Source organism: Larus michahellis, chromosome 2, assembly GCF_964199755.1.
Source record: "Larus michahellis chromosome 2, bLarMic1.1, whole genome shotgun sequence".
In the NCBI taxonomy this organism is placed as follows: Eukaryota; Metazoa; Chordata; class Aves; order Charadriiformes; family Laridae; genus Larus; species Larus michahellis.
Window position 1 is genome coordinate 62,610,754 of NC_133897.1, and position 25,349 is coordinate 62,636,102.

Sequence of the window (25,349 nt, forward strand, 5' to 3'; positions counted from 1 at the left end):
GACTACATTTAAACCTTTAGTCATCAGAACTTTACATTCTGATTTGTGATTTCTGAGCAACACATTTTTCATGACTGATTTAAATTACCACTGTACTTCACTCATACTTTTTCAACAAGCAGCTTTCTGGTGTCTGAGAAGCTGGACAAACTAAAACCCAAACCTTACTACTTTGTTTCAGACCTCAAAATGAAAGATAACCTGAAGGCTTCTACCCCATAACTACTTTCAGCAAACTTGCAGGAGAGAACTGTTCCAACCTCAAGCAAAGTCTCCGTCATTTCTATGTACTTATAGACTTACATATTCAGAAACCATCCCTACTTATAGATCATATATGACAGGTCAGAAAAGTCAACAAGGGTCCTACGATAGTAACCAAAGACTTCAAAGCTATGATTACAGAAAGTAGCATAGTTGAAGAATATACTAATTATTATATAACAGTTGCTGAGAATCTGATGGGTTACTATATAAATGTGCAAAGAATAGGGACCAGTAAAAACTTCATATTCTCTCCAAAAAATCTACAGTAAATCTACAGGCTATTACTATAAAGTTTTAGTTAGCTCTTTATGTTAGGCTACCTTTCTTCTCTCAGTTTACATTACCCTTGGTAAAACCACCATTCTTTGTGCTATATAAATACTGTAGGATAACATAGGACTTTGAAGACAGATTAAATAAACAATTTTGTGTAAACTACAAAAATACTTCAAAAAATTGCCTTCACAATAAGCAGCCTATGTTAGCACTTCACAGTAATCTAGTTTGCATCTATCAGTTAGCATACAATGGAGGTTCTTGCAATTAAGGAGCACAGAACCTCTTATACTTCTTAGCTTTCTTTTCTTCAACTACTTCAACTCCTTTTTCTCCACAAACCCACACAGATTACCTGTTTCCATGGCCAAGCTTTATACACTCACCTTTTTTTTGAAGCCACACCTACAATAAATATTTGATGTGTGAGAACAAGGTCTACAGTCTCCTTCATGGCAAAGGCTTTCACATGTATGAATGAACTCTAGCAAAATGAAAATACAAAGATTAACAATTAATAAAAAAATAAAATCCATGACCTGGAACTTCATATTTATTGGAGCATTCCTGGTCAAAGATACTAAACTTATGTGCAGCTAGGTTTCCAAAAAAATTAACTATTTTGAGTTAAATGTGCATAAAATTTTGCCGTTATTTCCAACTTTTTAATCCTGAATCTATAGTCTATATAGAGTTTCAGGTATACAACTAACATCAAAAATGCATACGTTTTAAACATTTTTTACATTAACATATGGGAAAAAAAAGATTGTGTGCTATTATTTTACCCAAATTCCAGGAATTTTAAGTATTTTTTTCAGCTCAAAAGAATGACTTACTACGCATACCTTCATATTTCACTTACTAGCTTAACTGAAATTCAACTAAAAGCTAAATTACTCATTCCTTTTCTACTTGTTGCCCTGACAGAATGGATCAATAACAAGCCCTCATCAGCAGAGACCAGCATTGGTCTCTCTCCTCTCTAAAGTCCAACAAATCACAATTAAATATGTAGTGTGTTAATCTGAGCATCGCACAATCTCATAGTTAAATATACTTGAGTTACCTAATGCACTCATTAACATGTCAAGTTGCTTCTGCACATAACTTTCTCCAACTTTCCAATGCTACTTTTTACTTCACAACCCTCTTTACAGCAGCAGGAAATGAGTATTTACTGGTGGCATCTGAACAAAGTCATTCATCTCTACCAGTCTCCACATCAAAGTCAAAGGTCTAGGTGGGCTTTTAAAAGACATCAGCACATACTACTTACTCTCTGGAAATTTCTACAGTTCTATGCCTCTACCAATATAGGAAAAGTACACATAAATAAATTTAAGAGGCTAGCTAGTGTTAGTGCTTTCTAGATAAATATGTTTTAAGGTATCGTTATGAACAAACAGTGAGACTGCAGACTCTGCAGTGGCTTTTACACTCAGTTCAGTTAAACCCCCAAATCACTAATCAAATACTTATTTCTTGAAATGAAACAGTTAAGGAGCACCTTTTTGTTTTTCTGTTAAAAACAGTGAGATAATTTGAATACTCTGATGCAGAAAGTTCTAATTACCATAGCTACCACAAGAAAGAGGTTTGCCACATGTTTTTCCACACGATGGGATAGGGTCTGTGCATATTTTACGTTCAACACAACCTAGTTCCAGTAACTTGCTGAGAGGAGTCTGACCACAGGGACAGCGATACACTACTTGTGGAAGCCGTGGACAGAGGGGGCAAGGCTGAGGATGGCATACTTGTGTACAGTTGTGCCTCCCACAATTTAATTTTCTGTAAAAAAAACAAAACAAAAGAAACAAAAAACAAACCAAAGGAAAAAATCACGATCACCAAGTGTGAATAAAATGACCTTTATCTTTTCAGAAGCCTAAATTTTAGTGACCTTACTTGCCACATATATTCTGACATGAGAAATTCCCAAATCCATCAGAGAATTCTTCCTTTGTCCCACACAATACTTCTTTAAAGTTGCTTCCACAGTAACACACTGAAAGAAACCAATATTCCAGAGAAGATACCACAAAGCAAATATAAAAACATAAAATGTGAAAAATTGTTACAGTCAGTTTTTAGAAGGATAATGAAGTTGCTGCTCTTTAGATTTATTTCAGCAATAGAGGTTTCTCAGTCCTACAGAAGCTGGAATTCCTGTTTTATTTGTTCTGATAAGGAGATAAAAACTAAAGGGGAAGTACTATCTGAACAAAAAGCTTAAAGCGGTATACATAACAAATTAATTATTACCTTAAAGTTTGAGAAAATTAACTTGCAAATTTCTATAGAAACTGTGCAACAAAAATGTATTTGCATACTGGCACACGTACTTGGACAATTTTATTTCCATTGCAGACAAAGTTTAGGAATTTTTAACAGAAACTGTGAGTAGCTTCTTGATATGTGCTTTCCAATACCTCTTTCTATTCTTCTTCCATGTACTGTTTAATCAAGTCTCAGAGTTACAGTAAAAGATTAAGTAGGATCAGGTCAGAAGGACCCTCAGTGGACCAGCTAGTCCAAGCCCGTACTTAAAGCAGAGTCAGCTATGAGATCAGACCACATTACTCAGTGTTTTATTCAGTTGGGTCTTGAAAACCTCCAAATTTCTGAGAAAAGAGTTTTTCCTTACAGGTAGTTATAACATTTCAACTTAGGCTCATGGCCTCTCATCCTCCCTGCCGTGCACAGCCTGTCTTCTTGACTACCTCCTATTAGCTACTGAAAGGCCACTACTAAGACTTCTTATGGTAACAAAATCCAGTACCACCAACCTGTCCTAATAGGGCATACGCTCCAACCGCCTAATCATCTTGGCAGGATTCTTTCTAGTCATGCTTACATTGTTATTTTAAAATATATAGTGATGCTGACATACTTTCCATTTTTAAAATATTCTAAAATATTCTAAATATTCTATTGGTTTCGTTAAGTAAAAATAAAGCACTTGCCTCTTGGTACTGTTTTATTTCCCCACCCTCTTGTTTTCGTAGTGTAGAGTCCATTCTCTATACTGCCCATAACTATAATGCATTATAATGCATTAGGCATTCCAATACTTACCTTGCTGTACTGTTAATTGGCAAGGTGAACATTTTCCTGCATGGCACACTTGAGTACAGCTGTGCTTACCACAGTTTAAAGTATTTCCACATACATTAGAACAATGAATTTTTGTTGATTGGCCACAGCGAACTGAATGACTGTAGAGAAATGAGACCATAGGCTGTCAGCTACCTTAATATCTATAAAGCATTTATTAAAAAGGAAAATACTTTTTCAGTAAAATGCCAAAGCCTTTGAAAGGGAGCATAATTACTAACGGAAGAGTTTTTAGGAAATAACCACCCTATTTTTTGGGAAAAATTCTGTGATTTTTCCCCCTGCTTCCCCACCCCCCTAAAGTAGGGCACTTATCACAGCAGTGAGTCTAGAGAATTTTCTCTTAACAAAATGAAAAAAAAAAAGTGACGCTATAACTTGAACTTAATGTATGGTTCTGCATTGTGCCAGAAGAACAGATATTTCTACTACAGACATCTTTCTGAAGACTTAAATGATCTTAAGGCCACTAAGCACAATGAATATATGGATGTGGGCCTTAAAAGTGAGTCAGTAGTCTATCAAAAGAGCTGTTTTTTTAAGCTAAATTGTTAAAAATAATGGGACAAAACAATAAATTATCCTCTTTTTCCATTCTGGCTGGCCTCATACAATGGCTGTAAAACATGTATTTGAAATAGTAAGTTTAAAACATCTTAAGGTCAGAGGTGTCATACCACACATCTTGGATGCTAATACAGTACAGATGAAAAAATGCTATTTAGAAGCAAATTTTAAGTATTACATGCAGTATTACAAAAATCAGCAATCTGGCGAAAGCAGCTGGCACATACAATAATCAAAGATGGTTGCATCTATTAAATCTTTAAATGTAAGGAATAGCTAGAATAAGAAAAAGGAGGTGATCTTACTGTGAAAAATAAAATGCAGTAATCTACAACCAATCCATTTTTATACTGAAGGCAAAGTACTTTCAACTACAAATACTGCCACAGAAGTAGCTGTGCCTTCCTTTGAAAGATTAAGATCACTTAATATTACATTCAAACTTTCAGAAATAATTGTTAAAGTCTGAAAACCTTTTTTTCTAGAGCAAGAATGCTAAAACCTGAAATCAATTTTTGTTAGTCTGGGTTCTGGAAACAAGCACAGGCAAACATTTTATTACACAGAATCAGTTCTAGGTAGCTAGAACAGACTCAGAACAACTTAATATGAGAGATCACAGATAGTATGGGCAGTACAATCTTGCTGTTGGCAATGACACTAAATGCATCAAACATGCAAGGAAAAGAACCTTCAAGTCAGGAACATATTACAGACTTCTCTCGTGCTAGTGGTAGAGCTTCCCAGAAATGTACACATTATTTTTGAAAACAACATTACATTCCATTCAGATAGAAAAGGTGTGAACCTTTTTCTACTTCTTTCTCTGCGTCTTCTACAAAATAAAATTAATAAATACTAGAATAGGATTTCAAAATCAAATCAACTCACAGGCTGCTTGGACAATTCAGCTACATGTATCATAAATTCATTTTAACACAAACAACTCTTAAAAGTTCTTTAACGATTGAAAGTAATTGCATATTTTTAAAACATAAAATTCTCCAAATTATTTTAGCACGCAAATAGAAGATACAGCTCAGAATAAACTTTGGTCTGTAAACTTTTAATAAGCTGTAAGAAAGAAAAATTGTATTACATAAACTTTTAATAAACTATTATTATATAAACTTTTGTTTCTAGAACAGAAGCAGTCTCACCTTGTTTGTCCACATTCACATGTTTTTGTCACAAATGCTGGACATGAAGGGCAAGGTCCTGGATGGCATAGGCTTAAAAATACGTCAAAAAAGCAAACAAAATTGTAAAGTTAACTTTAGCTTTACTACACTCCTATAACAACAACCCATCATGACCCAATCAGCAATGCATTATCAGAACATTATACAGGCCACCTACACTCCTGCAGGGTAAGAAAGCCTTATTAACACAAGAAAAAAATATTATATTATTACAGTGGCATAAGTCAAATATCACTGATGTTGAAGGAAAACTTCAGTATTCCTGCTGCTGTCAAATCAACAGTACCAGTGCTAACACATTTCATGTTTTGCATTTCACCAGCAGACATGCATCAACTCAAATGTGTTCATCACTGCTGACCCTCAAAACAAACATTGCATATCCAAACCATTAATATGTTTCTTTCTTCAGTGATCCTAAATAGATTAGAGACAAAAATCTTCTCTGTTAATTTCTTCTTTTGAGTTGGGGCCTTTATCTTTGAATTCAGCATTTCTTAAGGCCATCAGTAAGAGCTGTTGTCCCTCTTCCTGTAAGGAAACATGTGGGAGATGCAGCAAGTCTGCCTCGGTTTTCTTTCTTACCATCACATGCAATTCCCTGTGAGTGTCATCAGTGTCAGTCCTTTACTTAATTAACAGATCTCACCTCCTACTTCAAGAAACACTAGATGGTCCCTAACTGCATATAAGACCTCTGTTGGGCACAGACAAGCCCAGGTTTGTGAAACTTAACTAACTTGTCTGTACTCTTCCTTAGCCAGCTCCCGGTCACCTTTCTTTGCAAATACAGCAACTCTGATGTGGAACATTTATCATCGGCCAGAACTGACCAGCCCAGATATCCTAGCCAAAAGAAAAAAACAGCAACAACAAAACAAAACACCAAAAACCCCCATAAACACAGACTACCCAATTACATGATAATACTAAACACCTCAAGTAGAGTCACTACGCAAATACGATTTAGTACATCAGTTACTATAGTCATATGCAATATAACTGAGTCATATCAACACTTTGTCAACAGTGGTCTGGCTCCCTTCTTCCTCTAACGCCCCTCACAGCTAACAACAAGGCCTAATCTATCACCCAACTTATGCCAGCTCTAACAGTAAAGCCAAGCCATTAGATAATAAACCAATACAACACAAAAAACAAACCACCAAAGAAGCCACAAACCGTCAGTTTTATGGTATAATGAAGAGTTAAATAAGCACCAGAGCAGGCACAAGGAAAGCGAGAAAAGAGCAAAACCAGATGGAGCAAGTAAAACACAATACAGAAGGAAATGGGAAGAATGCAAACCATTAAATTAATTAAAATTGTATTGTGGAACTTGAGACAATGAGAATTAACTTCCGCACTCTGCAGTAGAAAACGTCATGTAGAAGGACAGCACTATACATTTCAGTGTCTTGACTTCAATTCTGACAGATGCATGTAAGATTCTAAAGGCTGGATGCCAGCTTATAAACCTAAGAATCAAGTTAAAAGTAGATATAAACTCAAAATACCATGATCCAGGTCATCATTTGGAAAAGGGTGAAGACACATCATCTTCAGAAATCTTGTCACGTTAAGTTTTCTACTGTGGAATAATTACTAAATTGGCTAAAAATACAAAAGTACAGCATTGTTCACACATTAAGGAAAAGTATAAAATCAAGAGGCTTCTGAGGTAGAAAACAGCTGCAGCTGGCATGAAGAATACAACACCTGTGGTTCCCTGATAAGGATGCTTGTGAAGCTACATAAGGTACGGGACGGGATGCAATTATTCCGCGGCTTTACCTTATGATGTATAGCAGATACGGGAAAGGGATGATACCATGAAACAGATAAGCTGCCAATTAGCTGCCCGCTCGGTACTCAGAGCCAACATTTTGTCAAATTTTGATGAAATGCTGTCCTTTGTGCGATCTTTGCTCATTATAATGTCATTATAGTACCAAAACACACCTCCATCCCGAAGGCTACCCACCTCCAAGGTGCGACCACTCCTCCTTGAGTCTGCGCCCTGAATTTCTCGTAAACTCTACCTTTAATTGTGAAGCGAGAGAATTTTACACCAATCATAATAAAAGTATGTATGACTAAAGTCACTCAAACCCCACCCTGAAGGTAAAAAATAGTATAAAAATAGCCCGAGAGAGGGGGGATACCCAGGGAAGACACCATCGCGAAGAATTCCATCACTGATTTCCGGGATCAGTCGACGGGCTGAGCCTTTCTTCCCCGCCACAGGGACACCTTTGGGTAAGACTTAGACTGTACCGAGTGCTTCCTCGGGAAACTTAGAAATCTCTCTAGAGAATCTCCTTCCTACATTTATAGCCAGGCTGTATCGTTTGTAACTTTGTCATGCGTTTTGTGTACTTTCATTTGCACGTGCTTCGCAGACCGTGTATTTATCACGGGGAATCCTAAGAACCTAGATATCTGTTGTATAAACTATAAACTACACTGTTTAAGTAGCTAATCGTTTCGGTTTCTCACTGAATGCGACCAAAGACTTGAGAGCGGCCGTGATGGTTCATGAGTACGACTAGACTGAAGGTGCAGTCCACTATTAGTGTTTCCAAATTGTAACAGTTTAATACATATTAAACATGACTGGACTGCTAGTGGCGAATGGGGCATCACTCAGAATTTAAACCTAGCCGCACCTAGCCTCCCACCTCGGTGAGGGGTGTTAGAACGCAAGGGGGTTTATTTGCTGCCAAAACTGCTTTGCCCCTTTCACACAACATCTACCCAGTATATTATTTTACTCAACACTGTATATTCAAGCGATGTTACTGTTGCTTCCATAAGCCCAGTCTTGACATGCTTCCTCATAATACTATACCACACAATGGCAATTTATGCTGATCACAGATATTTTTAAGTTGTAAATACCTATAATAGTAGACTGCAGTCTTGTAGCAAGATTCCTTCTTTTAGAAGATTATCACTCAATTGATTTCCAGACCTCTCCAAGTTTTGATAGCTTGTGTTTCTGAGAAAGTTTTAAGTAAGCTTGTGTCATTTTGTTAACATGAATAGAAAAATTCTAGTGATGCAAAAACTAACCCTTTGAAACCAAACTTCTGACTTTAAACATAAGTATTCCTTATGCATCCCTCCAGATACATGGACTCGCATACTACTTATTTAGCAAAGTCTCTGGTACAATCTGGTTTATGCAAAAGCTACAGTATGTCTACAGTTCCAGGATTTACTTGATCAATACAACAACAGTTAACATAGAAATTAAATTTTCATTCAGCACAGACACACACAGAAAGTGCAGAAAATTCTCCTTCAATTATAAAGATGGGTGATACCTTAGAGTTTTAGTCTGTTTTAAGGGACTAAGCAAAAATTTAAGTTAAATGACTTAACAGTATTACAAACTAAACCCAAAAAGACAGGCTGAAGACTTCAGTATTAACTTCTGCTCAGTGAATACAAAGCCTTACTTTTACTGAAACTCCATTATCTATCATTAGTATAGAGGAATTAATTCACAATTTACTGCTGCTGCTCTAGAGAACTGGCATAACAAGCCAAGTTGTGATGATAGATAGATCTAGGCATAGGAAAAATTAAATTTCCATTTGTCTGACAGTGAAAATACTGGATACTGTAAGACAGCCCAAAGGGACTTCCAGTAACTGCTGTGGAAAAGATTATAGCACCAAAGATCTATGAAGGAAGACCAGACACTAACATTTAAACTAGGAGAGAGAAAATTACATTTACTGTCTTCGAAAGACCTTTTTCAAATGCTCTGAAGGCCTTGCATGGTTCCAGTTGGCAGGGAGAACTTCAGAGTCTTAAAAGAAGTTTAAGTTTATCATGACATTTATTATCAGGAACATTTTCTTGACGGTTAAGCTAGATGTCTATTTAATGTAGAACCTAAGAGAACAACATTAATTGCAGCGTATTTACATTAAAAACATGAAAAGAACTGACTTTGTGAAGTGCTCTGAATGCCACAGCTCACACTAGCAAAGTACTCCCTTTTCAAACAGCTGCTTGCCTGTTCCTCAGCTTTGCTAAGAAAACTGTTTATATACAGATGCTAGCCCATTTCAATAAATCTGAGCAAATATTAAAAGATTATTAAAACAGTGTGAATTAGCCTCACTCATTTTCACCAAAATAGGCTAGCTAGTGCCACACTTAACACAAGCATGCAACTAAACTGTAAACCATATAAAGGTGATTAACACAATGACACCTACATTAAAAAAAAAAAAAAAAAGTCAGATGTAGGAAATACAGTTGTGAATTGGCCAACCATTAAAAAAAAGTTGGAGGCACCTCTCCTATGAAGACAGGCTGAGAGAGTTGGGGTTGTTCAGCCTGGAGAAGAAAAGAGCCTGGGAAGACCTTATAGCGGCCTTCCAGTACCTAAAGGGGGCCTACAGGAAAGATAGGGAGGGACGCTTTACAAGAGAGTGGAGGTACGGGAGGTGACAATGTTAAACTGAAAGAGGGTAGATCTTTCTTCAGTGACCAGTGTCCAAGGAAGACTCTGTCTGTTCGTCTGCCTTTGATCCAGATCTGTGTGTTCCTGAATCCAGACCCAAAATCTGGCTCCCATCTGTCACTGAGTCCAGTCTGGAATTTTCCCAGTGCCTGTTGGCGATGGAACTGCCATCCTGTGAGCTTCATACAGTTTTGTATATATTGTATATATCCATTTCTTTTATATTATAATTTTATGAATGTTTTCTTTAGAGTAGTTTAGGTTTTTTTTCCTAAACTCATAAGTCTCTTTCTCTCCCTTCTCTCCTTGGAGAAGAAGGTGAGGGAGAGCATCTGTCGTTCGCTTCTGTGGCCAGTCCAGCCCAAATCATGACAGCTGGTTACAGGCAACAGCAGGCTGAAGAATTGCTGTATCTCTGTAACCTCTTTTAAAATTTGAACACCAAATTTCAGACATTCCTTACAAGTGTAAAAGAGATGCCAAATAATTTCCCAGGGTCACAAAATCTAAGGAAACATAGCTCTGACTCTAACTGAAAACATGTATGCATAAATCTAAGTACATCATTTTAGACACTGCTTAGAGACAAAGGCCTCGAATTTTGGCTGTCACCCTAATCTCTCTTAACCAGGGTATGAGCTTTAATATCCTTTCCAAAAGCATCTACAGGATGCTGAGAGCTCTAGAGATTCTTATTACCCATATCACGATCTGTTCTCTTTTGAATCTTATTTATTATTTGCATCAATTTCTTGAAAGGAGAAGCTGTGCCTAGCAGAACATACTTGATGCATTCTGAATTTGCCATCTTCCAATTTAATTCAAGGTCTCATTTCCTACTCAGGGAACACAGCGTGGGGGAAAATCCCCATATTTTCAAGGTTTTCTTGATAAAACTAATCACTTTACAAAGTATTATGGTAAAAGGATCCAAATCTTTTCTCGTGATTTTTAATCCAATTCTTTCTCCTCAGCCACAAGACTCTGATGCTTACTTATGTTTTAAAGGGAAAACAGATTCTCAAGTAACTTACATCAAGAATAATGTAACTACCTAACCAGCACTTGGAATAGCACAACTGGCACTACAGAAAGACTGACATCTGACATGGCTCTCAGAGCTGCTCATTAAACAGGGGACAATCATTCACAAAAGCCTAGCATACAGCATAACACAATGGATACAGAAGGCAGACAGCAGGAGGGAGGGAGTTTAGACCACCAACAACTATGGCTTACTTAACAACATCTCCTGTTCTCTGCACATTTCATCTACTAGGCAAGAAGGAGCAAATACAAGCATCCTAACGCAAAGCAATGTCAACAATGTTCCTCTGATCTCATATATGAGGAGAAAAGGGGATGATGCTTGTTTGATCCTGGTAGCGTCACATCAGATAGCTGGAGTGTAGATACATGGTGTGTTGTTTCTGAAAACTCAGACAACATTGCAATTCAGATTCTGTTGCTAGGCACTGCATAAATGTGATATAAAGAGCAGGGGATAGCTGCATCTAAATCTCCCATGCTCTGATTGTTGATGCGATAGTTTCTTATCTTTCTTTATGGCTAAGTAAGAATCCATAACTCAAAAAGCAGGTTCCCCAAGACTCACATACATGTCCTACCAATGAATAGGGTTCATAACAAGATTCATCCAGATTAGTTCTGTCAGAGGCGGACACAGAGGTACAATCAACTGGAAGACAGTAGATGGAGATGGACTTCAAATGAGAGTCCAACATACTTCAACTGCAAAGCATTTCCCAGAACACATGGGATTAAACACTGAAAAAAGGGCAACATCAAGAACGCCACACAAAGTCTCAGACACCACACCACACCCAGTCCACTGCTCATAACAATGGACACATCCCTACTATTAGCTAAAGTCACACACACTTGAGAAGGGCATGAATAGTTTACCCCACACTGTGGGGTATAGTTTACTGCCACACCGTGAGGTAGAAGGTCTTGACAATGACATGGAACACTTCACGCAGAAGGGGGAAAAAAAGAAAAGGAAAAACAAAAACGCTTTTAGGATCTCAGTGAGCAGAATGGCATTTCTGGTTCAAACCTTCTCACCTTATGGGAACCTGTGAGAGCAGGGGAAAACACAGCAGATCCACAGCCCAAAGAAACAAGTGCTTGCAAGAAAGAGTTATCAGATCATCTAAAGCCTAGCAAGAACCATGAAACAGAATCCTGGCCCTGACAGCAAGAAGTCCACCTTTGAATACTCTCTTGAGGAAGAGCTCTACCCAGATACATGTCATGATGCAGACTTCCAGATCAGGTAAGGGGGTCCAGGGGGGAGGAGCTGGTAAAACAGACTGCCAAAGATGCATTCAGATGATAGAAACTCCACAGCTCTAACTCTACCGCTTCCTGATACAGCAAGAGGGAACCAGGTTTCTACTTGCTTTTTGATACAGCAGATGGAGGCAGAGTATCCTCATAACCAGGTGATCAGGCCCAGTCAGCATGGGCTTAGGAAAGGCAGGTCCTGCTTGACTAACCTTATTTCCTTCTATGACAAGATGACCTGCTTAGCAGATGAGAGAAAGGCTGTGGATGTTGTTTACCTGGACTTTAGTAAAGCATTTGACACTCTTTCCCACAGCATTCTCCTGGAGAAACTGGCTGGTCGTGGCTTAGATGGGTGTATGCTTTGCTGAGTAAAAAACTGGCTGGATGGCCAGGCCCAAAGAGTGGTCGTGAATGGAGTTAAAACCAGTTGGCGGCTGGTCACAAGTAGTGTTCCCCAGGGCTCAGTACTGGGCTGATTCTGTTTAATATCTTTATCAATGACCTGGACAAGGGGATCAAGTGCACGCTCAGTAAATTTGCAGACGACACGAAGTTGGGCAGGAGTGTTGGATGGGTCTACAGACAGATCTGGACAGGCTGGATGGAGGGGCCGAGGCCAATGGTATGAGGTTCAACAAGGCCAAGTGCCAGCTCCTCCACTTGGGTCACAACAACTCCATGCATCATGACAGGCTTGGGGAAGAGTGGCTGGAAAGCTGCCTGGCAGGCAAAGACCTGGGGGTGTTGGTCAACAGCCAGCTGAATATGAGCCAGCAGTGTGCCCAGGTGACCAAGGAGGCCAACAGCATCCTGGCCTGCATCAGGAACAGTGTGGCTAGTAGAACTAGGGAAGTGATCGTCCCCCTGTACTCCGTACTGGTGAGGCCCCACCTTGAATACCGTGGTCCAGTTTTGGGCCCCTCACCACAAAAAAAGACACTGAGGTGCTCAAGCGGGTAGAGAAGGGCAACGAAGCTGGTGACTGGTCTGGAGAAGAAGTCTTATGAAGAGCTGCTGAGGGAACTGGGGTTCTTTAGCCTGGAGAAAAGGAGGCTGAGGGGAAACCTTACCGCTCTGTACAACTACCTGAAAGGAGGCTGTACGGGGGTAGGGCTTGGTCTCTTCTTCCAAGTAAGAAGACATACGACAAAAGGAAATGTCCTCAAGTTGCACCAGGGGAGGTTTAGTATGGTTATTAGGAAAAATTTGTTCACAGAAAGGGTTATCAAACATCAGAACAGGCTGCCCAGGGAAGTGGTGGAATCACCATTCCTGGAGGTATTTAAAAGACAGGTAGACTTGGTGCTTAGGGACAGGGTTTAGTGGTGGTTTTGATGGTGTTAAGTTAATGGCTGGACTCGATGATCTTAATGGTCCCTTCCAACCTAGACAACTCTATGATTCATAAACACTTAAGATTCCAACATTGGAGGAAGAAGTGTCCAACACATACTGAGGAATGTCCAAAACTGACTAACACTGATATTGAAAGTACATTTCTCTCCAGATCACTATCTCAAGTCAGAGAGTGCCAAAACCACCCATTACCTTGATCTGCACCCTTGCTGTTTCCTTACCTCCCGGACTGGATGATCTCAGTGTGGTTTTACTCATGTGGAATGAGCTGAATGATAACACTTTAAAGTTTGCTACAACTGAAACTGGTAGCAAATTGGGACTTTAAAAGGTCCCAATTTCCACAGCTCTTGATGCAGATTAGACTACCAGGGACTACAAATTTGTAGCTTGCAATAGGCACAATACTGCCACCACTGTTCCCAGAAGAAAACGCCAGAGCCTGAGCCTCTGCTGTAGACTGGGACAGGAACTAGGAGGAAAAGAACATCTGTTTCTTCCAAGAACTATAGGAAAGTTCGTCGGGTAGCAAATTGCAGCTGGGGAGTTCTCAAAGTAGTTAAGGAATTTCTGACTGGGTAAAAAAGTCCTACACAGACACATGGTTCTCCTGAGATGGAGGCCAGGAGCTGGCCGCCAAGAGAATCAGTGTTCTGCTGAGTCAGGATATCAATCAAATATACATCGAGATACATCAAATGTAGTCTGAAAGCCGATCTGTGTTTCAGTTTTACCCTGCAAACCACAGCGAATGGGATTTAGTATGATGATGAATTAAGAAAACACCTATAGCACTGAGAAGACAGCCTGAAAAGAAATCTAATATAATATTTTAACGTTTGGGTAAAAAAAGTATTAACGAGTAAAGAAATATTCTTTCCTTCAATAAGATGTTGAAATAGATTTGAAACAGAACACAGAAAATAAAATGTTCAGAGTAAAGTTTATATATAAAGTTCTGAGTTTTAGTAAACCTTGGAAGAAGTTAAGATGACAATCTATTTGTTGGAATGACTGAAGTTTTAGATTGTACCATGAGCAGAAACAATCACTTCTGACTATTAAAAATTTCTCAAAACAGAAATATGAACAGGCATTATGGACCAACTTCAATACATGGAAAATGAAGCTAGATACACTAAGAACAACATATAATTTCTTAGTCTGACTAGCAAGCATATTTATACATTGAAAAAGCTCACCTAATGCTGTTAACCTTATCAATATATTATTACCACACTGTTAAAAAAGATCTAAAGGAAAACATCCAAAACCAAAAATAGAATTGCTCTTTCTTCGCCTCTCTTCATTGAATTATACTAATAAATGTTAGTAAAAAACAATCTGAGTTACTTATACTGATTAAGATCTCCATGAGGGATTGTTCAATCACCTGGTGGTCTCAACAAATAGATAAATATATATAATGCCCTTTTATCCTCAACAGTTCACAAGCCAATGAAAAGAAGCAAAGGACAGAAGTAAGCAGCACTTCACTTTAACCAAGTACCACTGCTCTTAGCTTAAGGTATACAAAGAGCATTACAGGAAAACCAGCACCTAATATGTCTGGTAGACCACTGGATACATGTTTAAAACTCTATTCACTATTATTTCTCTACTTCAGTGAAAGTTCTTGAAAACAAGTCAGGCAGCTGGTTCAGTTCATAAAATATGATGCAAATGTTACTACAAATATTGCTGCTGACCTCCTGTTCATTTACTCATATGAACACACTTTAGACATACAAACACAAATAAGACTATTTCTTCCAGGTTTCAGTTGAGCTATAAACCAAATACGCCTCTAAGCATATCCTCTAGTCGAAAAATATCCAAATACAGTCTTCAGAAGTTTTCTCTAAATCATTTCAATATTCATATGATAAACTTTTACTTACATGTTACAAAGATGTGGACAGTCTAAACACTGTCTCTTCTTTCCACAAAGTTCCCCACAGCTATGTGGGATTTCATTTCTATTCCATTCAGGATTGTGTACCTTACCTAAATTGCATCAAAGACAAAAACATATTTATTGTCTTGAATACAATACCGAATCTGTGAAAAACATCACACCAAAAAGGAAAAGCTGTATTTTCAATACTGGCAGTATTCGCCTTTGAAAAACAAAACACAAAATGTTCTATATTTTTCTCAGCTTCCAGTATTGGTATATACTCAACTTCTTTGAAAGTAAGTATCACTGGAATACCGAGCTCCAGAAGATTCTTTCCTTCTATGCTCTCAGCAGGCACTTAGGTAGCTGGTATTTTACATTAAATTAAACTGATAAAACACAAGAAAATTAAAAGCTCCCTTTAGTTGGTCAGGCTGCATAGTAGTTAAGAAAACTAAAGGGTGAAATTCCCTTGCTGCCTCAACCCAGAAGAAGAAAAAAAAGACAAGAAAAAAAAAAGACACCACTTCAGAAAATAAGATATAGCTGGTAAGGTGATGGGGAATAGGGGCAGAATGAAATGAATGGGAAATTATAAGAGTCACTTCTGTAAAAAGAAGCAGACTCTATAAATCTAAACGTTAAAAGTTGACATTTTGTTGAATGCAGGAAGAAGTCTTGAAAAAGAATAAGCACTGAAACCATATTTTAATTAATCTGACATACTGTTAGCAAATCTCATAGCTCTAAGTGCATGAGACAGCCATCAGGGCTAAAGTTAATTGCCATAGTTAACACATCCAAAATTAATTTGGCTCTCTGCAGGAGGGGAATTAAATTAACAACGAGGCAACTGAGGCAGTGTTACAAATTTGAATTGCAACAATTAAAACACCAGGAAAGTGTATTTTTGGTGACAGTTATATATTATTTCAACTCTTAGTACACCTTTGTATATTCTACAAATTAGGAAAATATAAATGGCATTTATTCACCCAAGTTTCAATTAAACTAGTTGAATACCCAGGAAAATCCTGAAAATTAGAAGATTCAGAAGAAAAATAACTTAGAAATTTCATCATGGAATAGTGATAAAACCCACACAACCACACTCAATACATAGTATTTCGCACCAAATTAGAAGATAGCTTTGCATAAGTAACTGGTGATGTCCAAATGCCATATCATTAATGTAAAATTATCTACAGAAGATTAAAGTCGTATGTTCCAACACGGTGCTCTGCTAATATTAACACTGTGGACAACTTAAGGTTCCTACTATAGATCTCCGAAAACTATTAAATAGTCTTTAAGCCTAGGGAGAATTTCTTTCCTATTTGACAGATCAACAACCTGTCTTCATTTCATATTGAATCAAAACATTGATTCTAATGGAATTATTATCCCTATACTCATAAGATTTCACATACTGTCATAAAAAAACCTCTTACCTGCATCATACTGTTCTTAACTGACTCATTGACACATTCAGATAAAGAGAACTTTCAATAAAATTACCTATAACAGCATAAGTTTAGTTTCCTTAGGACAAGTTCACTGACTCCCAGTTTCTGTCTCAATTCCAGAATATTCTGTTTTGTAGAAAGCAAGGTCAAACTTTCCAGTGACTCTGACTTAAGGAAGGGAAAGCTTTCTGAAATCAAGACAAATTTTGAAAGTGTAAATCCCAAACAAAATTTATTTGCATGTATGCAATTAAGTAACTGTAGTGGTTTCAGGGGGGATGGAGTTAGCACTACACCAGCTGCTAGCAAAAAAGTTATATTTTGGATTTGGGATGGGAATGGTGTGATAGCACACCAGTGGTTTTAGTTGTTGCTAAGCAATCAAGGCCTCTGCTGCTCCTCGCACCACTCTGCCAGCAAGCAGGCTAGGAGTTCACAAGAAGTTGGGAGGAGGCACAGCTGCGACAGCTGGCCCAAACTGACCAAAGGGCAATTCCATAGCATGTGACATCATGCTCCGTATGTAAGACTGGAGGAACAAGGAGGAATTGTCGGGGGATGTCTGGAGTGATGGCATTTGTCTTCCCAAGTAACCGTTACACATGATGGAGCCCTGCTTTCCTGGAGATGGCTGAACACCTGCCTGCTGATGGGAAGCAGTGAATGATTTTCTTGTTTTGCTTTGCTTGCATGCCCAGCTTTTGCGCTACCTATTAAACTGCCTTTATCGCAACACATGAGTTTCTTCTCACTTTTACTCTTCCGATTCTCTCCCCCATCCCCATCTGGGGAGGTGAGCGACCGGCTACGTGGGTCTATCTGCTAGCTGGAGTTAAACCACAACAGTAACATAATTAATTTCTCCCTTTTTGTCATATTACATTACAGCTTAGCAAATGTTATTTACTTCTTGTTATTTACAAATGTAATTTACTTCTTTTATTAAACACATTATCTACATAAAGGTCTGAAAAGCCTGAATATTATTTCCTATTTAACTTGTACACGTCCCCAGTCAACATGAATGACAAAATTGCTAAATCAATTTAAAGGTTTAGATAGTTGTATGCTTGAATTGTGTGGCAAGATACACCAAAATAATACAAAGATAGACATAGAACATGCAGGTTATTTCAGTCCTTCTACAGAAGGAAAGTTTGTAGGATAATAGCCCAATTCTGTTATTATTTTACAGAAGTTACTCTTTTTACATAGTGATATGAAAATATTTATCACTTATGTTTTAATATTTTATTTTTAAAATGTTTTAAGCAGCATACGTGTGATTCTCTGCACAGCCACCTTCCAGTGTCAATAAAGTTTTAAACAAGCTTAAATTTCAGGGATGTAGGCAAACAAGCAGCAATATTAGAATTCAAATTGAAAAAAGGAAAAGAATCAAAATGACAAAATTGTTTTTCTTTGCAAAAGCAAGCAAGAAACTCACCACAGAAACAAGTGTAAGTTTTTGGAACTTGCGTAGAAGCATTCTGACAAGCTGGACATCTCCAACCACTATTACCATCTGTAGGACAAAAAAATTAAAGATAAAAATGAAGTAAACAAAGGAGCTAATTTGCAAACCTAGAATAAGCTCTCTCACCTCATTTTTCACCACAAACTAAACTGTGTTTTTCCATTTACTCAGAAGTAGTGAGAAAGCAGGTTAATAAAAATGCATTTTATAGAGTATCAAGATAAACACAGTAGTGGTGCTTCATTTGACCAGGCTCCAACTTTAGAGGCAAGAAAAATTTTTAAAATTGCACTTTTTCTATTATCATGTACCCTGCTATACAACATTCTATCAGAATATAGACAGTCTTCACCATATCTAAAGACATGAGGAGAAAAAAAAAAAGTATTAAATGTATGGGGAATTGGTGAGAAAAACATAATTACCTACAGTCTTAAACATCACCTGTACTTTCCTTTTTGCTGCCCTCTCATGTTATGAATTTACATGTCTTGTAGAAGACCAATGCAGTATTGCTTCATGTCCAGAATAAATTAGTGTTATATAAACCAGAATAATCTACTTAAATTAACTAAAAGGTGACAATACCTAGCTATTGACTAGGACACTATTCTTCAAGTTGGTATTTGCTCCTGCGTTTCAGGAAGGTGTTGGTTAGCAGTAAAGGAAGAACTTCAGCGTAAGGAAAACGAGATTCATGAAGATATTTCCTAAATTCAGCACGTATCTGGCTATGAAAAATACCAGTATGAGAGCACTGTTGAACACAAAGTAGGGCAGGGAGGAGAGAGGGATATTTTCTTTTTTTTTTTTTTTTTAATATAGACAGCTATAAAAATATATGAACTGATTAGCCCTTACTGTCTCTCTTAACCAATCAATTCAGTGCTGGTAAATTAATAAAGTTGTGATTTTAGAACTGTTCTTTGTAATTAAGAAACCTGACCAAGATATATGATATGTTCCCATGATGGACACAGGAGGGACTGCAAACAGGAAACCCTATGTGTGACAACTACACCGCAATGACAGGCACACCTACCCATGTTCGTTATCAATTGGATTGGAGACTTCTTACGTTAACCATCATAATGCAGTAATGATTTTCACAAAATGGATTCAGACCATAGACTGCCTTGATACTCTTGAAATGCAGATCTAAAGCACATCTATTCCTTTGAATATTTGATGCCTATTCGTACACCTCGTCATCCTGGCTCATATCACTGTGCCACCAAGACTGCTTCAGAGAGCTGTACAATTATGGCAGCTGAGCAGCTGCAGGACAGTAGCACAACGAATATACTCTGTAATTCATGCTCAAGACCAACGCGCATTTCCTGACCAAGATTTTTTTTTTTTTTTTGACTGCTACAAGCTGAACCATCTCAGAAAGAAGCATCTTGGAGAGAAGTGTTAAAAGCTACAGGTAGAAAGTGGCAGCAGGGGACTGAAAGGGGTACGTGGTGACAAAGCTGTCAGCACCTTACGTGGCTCCTCCCAAAGCTAGCATACTAAACCATAAGGGATTCCCTATGGGATTACTTTGTACAGTTAACAACATAATTTCTTTCATTGTTATTCCACGTTATGTTTTTCAGAAGATGGGAAGGTAAGCCTATCATCAAAGCTTCAAGAGGTCAGCAGAAGGCCTCTCCTATCAGCCTCTCGTCCTCTACAAGCAACAGTTTCTCTAGAGTATAGTGAAGGTCCTTGTAAAATAGGAACCTTTTACCAAGCGAAACAGCCTTTCAAGATATATTTTCTTCTTCTTAATCATTGATTATCCTTTGCTCCTCTAAAACATAACTACATGGCCCACCCACAAGGAACGTGCACAGTTGCTTTCCTCCAAAAAGACAAGAAACAGAAGTTTTCTTCCTGGATTCTTTTCTGGATTGAGATGCAGTCACAGTAGGACAGAATAACAGTAGGATGACTCCTGATGTCCACTTCTGTAAGGAGCGGTCCTGTAACCACTCCTTACAAATCCTGATTACTGAAGAAGGTGAGAATAAGGATGACCCTACAGAATGAACATTCCACTCATGAATCTGCTCATGAAAGTAGGCAGAATTCCAAAGACACCAAAAGGACAGTTGTCTAAGAAAAATCAACACACCTCACTCCCATTACTAGAGACTGCTTTAGTATTTGCTATCCTCTCCCTCCTTTTGGGATAAAAAAATTCCTTACTTGTAATTATTTACCAAATTTTTTTCCATACACTTCCATATCGCAAGCATCCCTATTTATAGCACTTTCAGCCACAAAAATCTTTATCTGTAGTAGCATGCCCAGAACCCTGCCCCCTCCTATTGAATACCTGTTGTCATAAAGGCACAGCAACAATCTCCTCAGTTTCTAGAATCCTAAAGCATAAGGAGCTCAAAAGAAACTTGAGTGGGAGGAGCTGGGAATTGTATATACAGACTAGGAATGTTACAGTGCCATTTCAAACAAGCAACTTTCCTCTTTACATGCTTGCCTAGATGAGTCATAGGTGATTACATAAGAAAGGATCCAAACACATCTGCTGGAATAAACAGTGAATGATAAAAGGCTACATTTCCAAAGGCAGCAGTACAGCAGGAATTTTCAACATACATACAATGCTAGGTACGTAAAAAGAACTCCAAACAGAAGATTTTGGTCACTTCAATTGTAGTAGAATATACCAAAATCAACACTGGCTGTTTCACGTTACCATTTCTAAAAGGTCTTACACAGTTCTCCAGTGAGATAATCTGTATCAGAATAAATTATTGCTTTGACTTCTCAGCTAGACACAATCAAAAGATTTTGTCCTAGTAACAAAAAAGAACATTTGCATAGCATCCAAGGGACACAGAATGGCTTCAGGCTTTGAACAGCATGGCTTAAGAAAAAAAAAAAGAAAAAAAAAGACGAGCAGATTCATATTCTGATCACTGAAACTCAGAAGCCATCTTAGAGGCCAATATTGGATTGGTACAGACCATTAGCCCATATGGAAGTGGAGGGCAGGGGCAGCAGGGGGAGCAGAATAGAAAGGGACAGCTGTGATAACTAAAATATCTCCAATCCTTCCAGCCAAAACAAAAATACCAGTAAAACTGCCTTCCCTGCAAACAAGGGAGCAAATGGCTTAAAGTTTTGCTCCATCAATGTAAGGGCACAAGTCAAACACCACTGAAGCAACCAGTTTTTAAAGGAAGTAGAAGGAAGGGGGCAACAGACAACAACTTCCCCTTTACAAACATAACAAAGTAAAAGATCTTGTGTGCAATGAAGGTATTTTTGTCAGATTTACCTTAGCTGTGCAATACCTAAAGGTCACATTCCTCCAAGACATAAATCAAAATGTTAGTAAAAATGCTTGCTAAGGAGAAAGTTATGTTCTTCCTTATAGGAAAGAATCTTTCCACATGATGGCAAAGTGCTGCCTAGCAGAGCTTCTCCTCATGACCAGGACATGTCTAATACACAATGAAAATACATTCTCTAGTTCTGAGTGCCACTGACAGTCTACACTGTAGAAATACTGAACATTGGATGTCAACCACGAGTCTAACATAAGCAGACAAAGAATAGAGCAATGCCCTATGACTCCCCACAGATAATCAGAGGATTCTTTTACCTGGCTTGGACAAACTAAAATTTTTCAGATCACCATCAAGAAAGCAAAGAAGTCTCTGAGGGAAGACACCTTCAGTAAAACATACCTGAAAGAGTTCCTGAAAAGAGAAATACTGGAGAGCGCAAGAACCTAGCATAGTTCTTTGCTTCTTCCCACCCAAGTATGTAGGGTCCCAAGCACATTTTATCTCATTGGCACAGTAACTCAGGATAGTTCACTTCCCCCCATCATCTGCACCCACCATGGGTCCCAACCTGACAGCCAGCTGCGGATCTTGGAATCTGGACAACAGCTCCTGCATTACACCAATGAGATCGCTAATGAGCAAAACAGGACACTGCATATGTATGATACATTAATGAGCGCAGGTTTTATTATCGATCTCCGCAGTGCATTCCTTTGAGCTTCACTCCTGAGCAGGGTTCCATTGTGTTGGCTCCCTACTTGATTAGTGTTGGTGTCCCAGGGCTCCCAGCGTGGTAATGCTATGCTTTCATTAAAGCCAAAGCTTTCACTTACTGAGTGTTGCGCCTTGTCCCTGAGGGATCCACACCTGCTTTTCCCTCATAACAGATACCCAATACCAGTAATGGGTATAAGGAAGATGGAACTACATGAGAAGATACCACCCCAAGGACGTTGTTTACCTCATCCAAGTATTCAGGATTTCTCTGATACAATGATGTGATCACAAACAATTGTGAGAAATTATGTACACATACATACTTTCATGTAGAAAATACATGAACACATGTACAATACATGTACACATACATAGTTTCAGCCTCCTGCTATGTATCATAAAAATAAGACCTGCTGTAAGGCCCCAAATGGAGGAACATTCTCACTGCAACATTCAGTTGCTACAAAAACATAAAAGAATGAATACTGAAAACTGATCTTATGAACAAAATATTCTCACTAGGCTGGAAGTGAAATGCAGTGGTGAAAAGTCTGGGTGGTGAGATCAGATAAGATTTCCTGAAAATTATTATAACATTTGCAGAATCAAGCACACTTAAAGTAAATCACGTCCAGAAAATAACAGGTTTTTTCCCTCTTCCAGAAAAACAGCGAATTATTGAGTTAGGTAGATTACAGTGTTGTATTTCTCTTCTGGTAGACGGTAATTACTGCCAGAGTTCTAGTGAATTCCTCAATACTATACAAAGCCTGAGAAGTAGAATATACACTGAAACAATCTACCACAAAACAAATACACTCTGAAGTACAAATTCTAATCAAGATAGGGTAGCAGGGCTTTGCAGGTCAAGAAATATGCAACAGGGTACTCACTGGAACTATGGAATCAGTTCTACTGAGGCCACCATCTTTAATATAACTTTTTTTAATTAATGATTAATTATTGATTTAATTATTTAATTATTGATTTAATTAATGATCTCATACACGAGATACAGTAACATATTTAGTCCACAAATGCTTACAAGAAAAGCCAATGTCCAAAAGACATGGCTATTTGAAACGCTGACGGGTTTCAGGCATCTAAGGTCACTGTGTCGACCGATAAGCAAAACCTCCCTTATATAAGCAGATACTCCTTTGATCAAGCAATAAGCTGTTTCAGGGAGATAAATCAGCTCCAAAGAAGGTGACAGAAAAATAGAAAGCTGAGATAAATGTTCTCAGCAGTGACTCTCAGTTTGGCTTAGGATCTCAGTCTTACCGAAAAATCTGTTCCCTTCTCAAAGACTCCAGTGCCTTTATGTTTCAAATCTTGTGCTGATATTAGTAACTTCCTTTCTACTGTCATTATGAAGCATGACCAGCCCTACCCAGAAATCTGTCTATGCATCCTCAGAAATCCAAGAACTTTGCAACCAATCCTTTCTGCAAGAGATTGACAGTCTCGAAAAACTTCTCTCAAACATTTGGAAGTAGCTAACAGACTATTTCCTCAGTCTGCCCAGACAGAGACAGAAAGACACATGAAGAATGCTAAATACTAAACAAGCAGGGTACAGAAGAAATTAACCTTACTTCCAGATTAACTTTACAGTCTTCAGAGTGTGTCTACATCACACAACCAAACATAGCAGAGAGACTGCAATTCAGCCTAACTTATTTGAAAGATACTAAGTTGTTTAGATAAAATGAGTAAGTTTTAATTAGAATAAATTACTTAAGGTTATAATATGGTGTGATTTATACTATTTGCCTAGCTTTACTTTGCATTAGTAGCTAGATTTGATGAGGCCTTTAGGCCGCAATAGAGTTAATTTTCTTAGTAATCTCCCTAGCAGCTGGTACAGTGCTGCATTTAAGCTTTCAGTATGACAAAAATGTTGATAACACGCTGATGTTTTGGTAGTGTTTTCCCATACATCTGGGACTTTTCAGTTCCCCATGTTCTGCCAGCAAGCACAGGTGCATAAGAAGCCTAAATCGGAAGATAAGGAGACGACAACCATCAGCAGAGACTGCAAATCAACAAGATAAGAGCAGTCAACAGTCTGCCTGCCTGGACACGAAAAGAGAATCTAATAAGGTGCTACAAGACCCCAGACCAAAAATCACTACTGGAGTAAAAGACGCATGAATAGCATGTGAAGAGCACACGAGGGGCAGGCATATAGAACACAAGGGTATAATTGCTCAGGGATTTCTTTAGTACTTTTATAAAATCCGATGCCTGAGACTCTGCTGTGGGAAACCTAGAGTTGAGCCTGAAGAAGGAGGAAGCGTGCATGTGTGTGGAGTTGAAAGGGGCACCTGTTGGCTCATTGCTGCAAAGGGACTCATCTGCTGTGAAGGGACTTTGGTCCTAGCAGTTAAAAGACTCGGGCGGTATGTGTGCAACTCCTTGAATGGTGTGTGAATTCCTGGGCAGCAGCTTCTCCTTTAACACTTACACCAAAGCATTCAAAGGGCAGAATGTAGTGGAATAAGAGTTTCAAAAAGTGGTATAATACAAAGAATCTTAAACAGTTTAAGCTAATGACAAAGGAAAAAGCTTTCTCTCTTCTCTGAATTTCATTTCACTGCAGGGCATCCATGACACATTTCAGGAGGACTTTATCTGAGGACAGAACTAAGAAATGTTTGAGTAAAAGCAGACAACTAATGCTTGGAGTGCTGCTTCTGTTTGACTGCCTAGCCAAGCACAGATGAGAGAAGATGAGACATTTCTTGGTGTGTAAAAACACAGACACACAGCTTTGCATCTTGATGCACTGATTTCATTGACCGATCTTATGAATCCAAACCTGGAAAATAGTTTTAGGTAGAATACTAGAAAGAATCAAAACAGTTAGCAGGATTATACAGAGCATCCAAAGAACC

At 38.3% G+C, this 25,349-nt stretch overlaps 1 protein-coding gene across 8 annotated transcripts in view; it reads right to left on the reverse strand.

Moving 5' to 3' along the window:
- Nucleotides 1-25,349, reverse strand: part of NFX1 (nuclear transcription factor, X-box binding 1) — a 78,643-nt gene that overhangs the window by 41,052 nt on the left and 12,242 nt on the right. For all 8 annotated transcript variants that reach the window (XR_012585576.1, XR_012585578.1, XR_012585579.1 and 5 more), the window contains 7 exons: nucleotides 18,398-18,475; nucleotides 15,486-15,591; nucleotides 5,391-5,462; nucleotides 3,625-3,764; nucleotides 2,455-2,554; nucleotides 2,120-2,337; nucleotides 930-1,027 (listed from right to left, as the gene is read on the reverse strand). Coding sequence is in view for 4 of the 8 variants with exons in the window: in XM_074575664.1 (XP_074431765.1) it covers nucleotides 930-1,027; nucleotides 2,120-2,337; nucleotides 2,455-2,554; nucleotides 3,625-3,764; nucleotides 5,391-5,462; nucleotides 15,486-15,591; nucleotides 18,398-18,475 (812 nt within the window). In the remaining 4 variants the exon portion in view is untranslated. The remainder of the gene's footprint in view (nucleotides 1-929; nucleotides 1,028-2,119; nucleotides 2,338-2,454; nucleotides 2,555-3,624; nucleotides 3,765-5,390; nucleotides 5,463-15,485; nucleotides 15,592-18,397; nucleotides 18,476-25,349) is intronic.